This window comes from Brachyhypopomus gauderio, chromosome 4 (genome assembly GCF_052324685.1).
Source record: "Brachyhypopomus gauderio isolate BG-103 chromosome 4, BGAUD_0.2, whole genome shotgun sequence".
Lineage (NCBI taxonomy): Eukaryota > Metazoa > Chordata > Actinopteri > Gymnotiformes > Hypopomidae > Brachyhypopomus > Brachyhypopomus gauderio.
Window position 1 is genome coordinate 31,698,471 of NC_135214.1, and position 7,500 is coordinate 31,705,970.

Below are 7,500 nucleotides of genomic sequence, written 5' to 3' on the forward strand. Positions count from 1 at the left end.
TAATTTTGATTTTAAGCAACCCCATAATCTGTCTGCTGGTTAATTTATTTAACCCCACCTTTCCTGCAGTGATGCCACACCCCTACCGTTTCCTCGGCAACAGCGCTCTATGGTGGGATCTGAAGAATGATGTAACCATCAGCACGCCCTGGTACCTGGGACTGGTGTTCCGTACCCGATCCAGAGACGGAGTCCTACTACAGGCCCAAGATGACCAATACACCCACTTAATCTTTCAGGTAAACAAACACTGACACATGCATTTACATACAGTAACTCATGCATATACAAACAGCAACTCATGCATATACATACAGCCACCCATGCATATACAAACAGCAACTCATGCATATACATACAGTGATCATTTTACATCAGTGCTGGGATTCCTGATGCTTTATATAACCTCTGCATTTATGGACACCCAGAGTCGGGTTAGATTTTTGAGGGCACAATGTTTTGCATCTCAGCATTGCCCATATAGAACTCTTATTTCATGCCCATAGCTGACGTGTAGCTCTTTCAACTGTGTTGCTCTGTGCTGTGCTGTGTGTAGGAGCTGTGCTGTGCTATGCTGTACTGTGTTATGCTGTACTGTATTGGATTATGTTGTACAATGCTGTGCTGCTCTACTGTGCTATGTTGTATTGTGCTGCACTTAGCTGTACTCTGCAGTATTGTGCTTTGAGCTGTGTTGTGCTGGTCTGTGCTGTGCTGTACTAAACTGTGTTGTGCTGGTCTGTGCTGTGCTGTACTAAACTGTGCTGTGCTGGTTTGTGTTGTGCTGTACTAGACTGTGCTGTGCTGGTTTGTGTTGTGCTGTACTAGACTGTGCTGTGCTGGTTTGTGTTGTGCTTTGTTGTGCTGTGCTCCACTGTGTTGTGTTGTATTATGCTGTGCTGGTCTGTGTTGTGCTGTACTAGACTGTGCTGTTCTGGTCTGTGTTGTACTATGTTGTGCTGATTTTTGCTGTGTTGTGCTGGACTTGCTGACTAAGGACTCTACCTGTACCTGCAGGTGATGGCGGGACAGCTCGTCTTCTCGGTGGCACGGAAGTCAGCTCAGCCCGTACGCCTGCGTCTGGACCAGGTGCAGGTGTGTGACGGACGCTGGCACGACCTGCAGCTGGAACTGCGGGACATCCGGAGTGGGCGTGAGACACGCTATGTAGCTACTGTCAGACTGGACTTTGGACTTTACCAGGTACACCCACTTACATACAGCACATGAACCCCCAACAGGTGCACACAAGATACACAACACAGTGCTGCTTTATATGTGCCGCTCACATATGGACATGATCTCACATTAATAACCCCAAGCCCTGGTACATAAAGACTCTGGATGTGGAAGCATCACAGAACACAGAGTGGCTCCGGGCCATCCGCAGTGGTCTATGTTCGCACATCATGCATCATCTCCCCAGGAACCGTGAACTTTGAGTCCAGGTCTGGGGAAGCGGTGTAGCTGCACAAACAGGAAGTCCGAACTGCTCCCTCTCCTGCACAGGAAACAAGGAGCAAAGCAGCCCGACGTAAACACACACACACACACTGATCACACCGTGAACACACACACACACTGATCACACCGTGAACACAAACACACTGATCACACTGATCACACAGTGAACACACACACACACTGATCACACCGTGAACACATACACACACACACACCAATCACAACGTAAACACACACACACACACACACACACACACACACACACACACACACACACACACACACACACACACACACACACACACTGATCACACTGTGAACACACAAACACTGATCACACTGTAAACACACACACACACACCGGTCACGCCGTAAACACTCACACACACCAATCACACCGTAAACACAAACACACCAATCACACCATGAACACACACACACACACACACACACCGATCACACCGTAAAACACACACACACACACACACACACACACACACACACACACACACACACACACACACACACACACACATACACACACACACACCAATTACACCGTAAACACACACACACCCACACACCAATCACACCGTAAACACACACACACACACCAATTACACTGTAAACACACACACTCTGATCATACAGTAAACAAACACGCACACCAATCATACACAGTCGGGCGTCATTGAGCAAGCCGGAAGGCGACTGGTGTTGATGCGTGAAGAACTTCTGTTGAGTTGGACTGACAGACAGGGGAGCCAGTGGCATCTACTCCTGGTAAACATGACCCGAGGGCAGCAGGGCCCTATGGGTGATCCATAATTCATAATTCTGTAGCCCCAACATCTAATTCAAACACTAGTATACGTGATGAGGTATCTGTTTTTATTGCAGCTCTATAAATATTTCCATAAGGCTTGAGTCTACCTCTGTTTATTCTATTGGAACCGTACACTTGTCCACCAACATCACATAAGAACCACAGATGGTTTGTGTGCCTTTGTTGAACTGGGTTCATTGTATTTGGGTGCCCAGCTGACTAATTCTCTGATTTTGTCTTATTAATAGATTTGTTACTGGCATACAATTGTTGCTCAATTCCTCTTTGCTGTTTATACAAGAAATATGTTCCTGTTGGAAGGTAACGCAGTGCGTCTGTCACTCTCACAGGGGACGGTGATAGTGGGCAGTGACATTCACGGTCTCAAGGTGAAGCACCTGCACGTGGGCGGAGTCATGGGGACCGGAGAGGTGCAGGGCGGGATTAGAGGCTGCATACAGGTCAGTCACCGTGGCAACCACGTTGGCCTCTGCCCCTCTGACGAGACCTCTTGTCTAAGTTGCCTCACAAATAATTATCTTGGGTGAATACCAGTAACTGGAAATTATCATGTCCTAATTGAGTCATTAATTTGAATGAGCTGTAAGGTAATTAACCAAGGCTTATATGCCCCGAGTTAATTAAACATCTAACCATTCCGCATTTAACTTGGCTTAAGCGTTCCGTGTGAGACGTCTCTCAGAAGAGCATTGCTAGTTTCTTCATCAATTCAGAGATACTTTATAGCACATATACTTTCAACAGTCATAAGAGACAACATAAAGTGTGTGCGTGTGTGTGTGTGTGTGTGTGTGTGTGTGTGTGTGTGTGTGTGTGTGTGTGTGTGTGTGTGTGTGTGTGTGTGTGTGTGTGTGTTATTAAGCAATAATATATTAAGCAATTTGTATTGTTTGTATTTAGCATATTTTAAAATAATTTACACCGTTCTCCGGTTTTAAATGTTTACAAATTGTTGGGCATTTAGAACTTCAGCAACAATAGGAAACTGCTTATATGTTTAATATATGCTTGTGTGGGTATGTGTGTTTGTAGGGGGTACGTTTGGGGGTGCGTCCGGATTCCCCTGCTTTGCCCCGCCCCACTAGAGCTGTCAAAGTGGAGGCTGGCTGTAATATTGACAATCCCTGTAACTCCTCGCCCTGCCCCGCCCACAGTCGCTGTGCTGACGAATGGGAGCATCACACCTGTATTTGTGAACCAGGTAAAATGTTGGTGTGTGTGTATGTGTGTGTGTGAGTGTATGTGTGTGAGTGTATGTGTGTGCGTGTATGTGTGTGCGTGTGTGTGTGTTGTGTGTGATGAGGGCATTCACAGCTTGAAATTACAATTGTAATGATCTATATTACTATTGAATGGTCAGTGTAGATTCACTCATATTGTATTATATCATATATGAACACACAAAGGGAAGTAAGTTGATCAAACGTCTGCTGAGTGGATCACTGATGCCAGCAGCATGTCTTTGTGAGGATGATCTGTTTAGTGTTCTGATGTGAGCTGCTTGTAATATTAAGCAAATGTACACAAACTATTGACCCCATCATTTTTGAGAGAGGTATTTCAGTTTCAATAAAACATGTCTGCAGGAGCAGAGTGCAGTACAGTCAGGTGGAGGTGGTGGTGTGGGGGAGAGGCATCTCTCTGTCACATTAATAAAGAAGCGTATCTCTCTGGAGTCAAACAGGAGAGACGCAGGTGTAAGAGCTTTTAAAAGAGAGGGCTGCTGACAACCTAGTCAGAGTGCACATACACACACACACACACACACACACACACACACACACACACACACACACTGGTGCGCATGTACACACACACACACACACACACACTGGTGCGCATGTACACACACACACACTGGTGCGCATGTACACACACACACACACTGGTGCGCATGTACACACTCATACACACACACACTGGTGCGCATGTACACACACACACACACACACACTGGTGCGCATGTACACACACACACACACTGGTGCGCATGTACACACACACACACACACACACTGGTGCGCATGTACACACTCATACACACACACACACACACTGGTGCGCATGTACACACACATACACACACACACACACACACTGGTGCGCATGTACACACACATACACACACACACACACACAGGTGCGCATGTACACACACACATACATACTCACACACACACACACATACACGCACACACAGGTGCGCGTGTACACTCATAGACACAAACACACAGGTGCATGCACACACACACACACACACACACACACAAACACAACCCCCCCCCCCCCCCACACACACACACACACACACACACACACACACACACACACACACTCTTTCACACAATCTTACACACAACCTCTTCATTACCGTGGTGGTGCAGTTGCATCAGTAGTCTAAGTATTATTAATAGTTCTTTGCTCTAAGAGGAATCAAAGACTGCTATCATAAACTCTAAATAATTCTCTCTCATCTCAGCAGGCTAGAACATACCCCCATGCTAATGAGAACCTTCATCCTTCCTCTTCATCCTCACCCAAGCTGCAGATGCAGTCTGCAGAGACATGGGCTGAAGTTCTCCCACACACACAATCAGACACGCAGAGCAGAACAGAGCAGGCTTTAGGACCCAGCAGGTCTAGTGTCTCTGGTGATTTCACTGTGAGTCAAACATGAGCCATGAAGGTATATTAGAATCTCCCCACTTTAGTTTATGGATGTGGTAACAATTAATATTATATTTGTTCATGTTTATTGTCCATTTAAGAGAATGGACCAGCTATATCTGTGATGGGGAGATGTGTAAGGGGTGTGTGGCAGAGCTCTATCATTGCTTCCAAAGCCACGTGTGAGTCCAACACAGTGGGTGCTGGTGATTAGCTGGATCCACTCCATTCACTCCAGTACAACGCTGTATAATAATGTGTCGTATAGCAACATAGCGTCTGTGTTAGCTTGTTCCAATTCAAAGCTGATTATGAACACTGTTAGCAGATTTAGCTAGTGAGGGAATCATTTTTATGTCCCATCTAGTTGGGCCGGTTAAGTCAGCTGGTCTTGATTCCAGAGAGGGTATCTCTAGTGCGAGAATCTCCAGAGCGGGTATCTCTAGAGCGAGTATCTCTAGAGCGGGTATCTCTAGAGCAAGTGTCTCTGAGCGAATGAAAGTGAGATCCAAGAAAGAGAAGCGTGTTGGATGGCCTTTACCACAACAGAGAGAAAGTCTAGGGAGAAGAAAGAGCTTCTATGGGATTATACATTAGGAGAATGAAGTCAAGAATAACACTTTTATTTACAAGTGTCTTGAAGGTATGAAGGTGCCAAAGTGTTCACTCTCTCTCTCTCTCTCTCTCTCTCTCTATCTTTATCTTTATCTCACTTTCTCTCTCTCTCCCTCTCTCTTTTTCTCTCTTCCTCTCTCTTTCTTTCTCCCTCTCTCTCCCTCTCCTGGTCTCCCCCCTCTATCTCTCCCTCTTTCTCTCTTTCTCTCTCCCTCTCACTCTCTCTCTCTTTCTCTCCCTCTCTTGATTCCTCTCTCTCTCTCCTCTCTCTCTCTCTCTCTCTCTCACACACACACACACTCTCTCTCTCTCTCTCTCTCTCTGATGTTTTGCGGCACTCTGTACACTTCATCATGGATATGTCCTGGTTCTGTCATTTGTGTGTCCTATATGGTGAATGTAGCTGTACTCTGCAGTTAAACCACTCTGTATTGCACATTTTAATGGTGTGTGTGTGTGTGTGTGTGTGTGTGTGTGTGTGTGTGTGTGTGTGTGTGTCTGTGTGTCTGTGTGTCTGTGTGTGTGTGTGTGTGAGAGAGAGAGAGAGAGAGAGAGAAGTTTAGTAGTGTTACACATTACCTTCTGCTCCTGGTTAAGTTGCACACTGTATCCAGGTCTATTTTAATGCATACATCCTACACACATTATACGTATTACACACACGTATTACATTTCTTCTGCAGTGTGTGTGGCAGTTCATAAGAACAGTTCATCAGAATAGTTCATCTACTAATAATGTTTCCATTGCTGGAAGCATAGATCTAAATTATATATAAAATTTGTGGAAAATAAAACATTATCTACCCTTATGTCAATGGCCAATTCATGTGAAATAATCCATTACGATTATTTTTACAGTTCGTAATGCCATGTGTCATTAATGGTATGTCTTACGTATACTAATTGATTAATATAATGTGTGTGAACAGCAGGAACCTTTCATTTCAGATGTACTTTTCTTTTCGATATAGCAAGATGAGTGACAACAAGACAAACGTGTTACTGTGTTTATAAGTGGTACAGTGACACCTGTACCTTTGTGCTGTGGCTGAGTGGTACAGTGACACCTGTACCTTTGTGCTGTGGCTGAGTGGTACAGTGACACCTGTACCTTTGTGCTGTGGCTGAGTGGTACAGTGACACCTGTACCTTTGTGCTGTGTTTGAGTGGTACAGTGACACCTGTACCTTTGTGCTGTGGCTGAGTAGTACAGTGACACCTGTACCTTTGTGCTGTGTTTGAGTGGTACAGTGACACCTGTACCTTTGTGCTGTGGCTGAGTGGTACAGTGACACCTGTACCTTTGTGCTGTGGCTGAGTGGTACAGTGACACCTGTACCTTTGTGCTGTGGCTGAGTAGTACAGTGACACCTGTACCTTTGTGCTGTGTTTGAGTGGTACAGTGACACCTGTACCTTTGTGCTGTGTTTGAGTGGTACAGTGACACCTGTACCTTTGTGCTGTGGCTGAGTGGTACAGTGACACCTGTACCTTTGTGCTGTGGCTGAGTGGTACAGTGACACCTGTACCTTTGTGCTGTGTTTGAGTGGTACAGTGACACCTGTACCTTTGTGCTGTGTTTGAGTGGTACAGTGACACCTGTACCTTTGTGCTGTGTTTGAGTGGTACAGTGACACCTGTACCTTTGTGCTGTGGCTGAGTGGTACAGTGACACCTGTATCTTTGTGCTGTGGCTGAGTGGTACAGTGACACCTGTACCTTTGTGCTGTGGCTGAGTGATACAGTGACACCTGTACCTTTGTGCTATGTTTATGAGTGGTACAGTGACACCTGTAACTTTGTGCTGTGTTTGAGTGGTACAGTGACACCTGTACCTTTGTGCTATGTTTATGAGTGGTACAGTGACACCTGTAACTTTGTGCTGTGTTTATGAGTGGTACAGTGAC

At 45.6% G+C, this 7,500-nt stretch overlaps 1 protein-coding gene across 1 annotated transcript in view; it reads left to right on the forward strand.

Moving 5' to 3' along the window:
- Window positions 1-7,500, forward strand: part of celsr3 (cadherin, EGF LAG seven-pass G-type receptor 3) — a 52,971-nt gene that overhangs the window by 24,265 nt on the left and 21,206 nt on the right. The window contains 4 exon segments of the mRNA XM_077003938.1: window positions 70-239; window positions 1,018-1,203; window positions 2,641-2,751; window positions 3,344-3,512. Of these exon segments, the coding sequence (XP_076860053.1) occupies window positions 70-239; window positions 1,018-1,203; window positions 2,641-2,751; window positions 3,344-3,512 (636 nt within the window).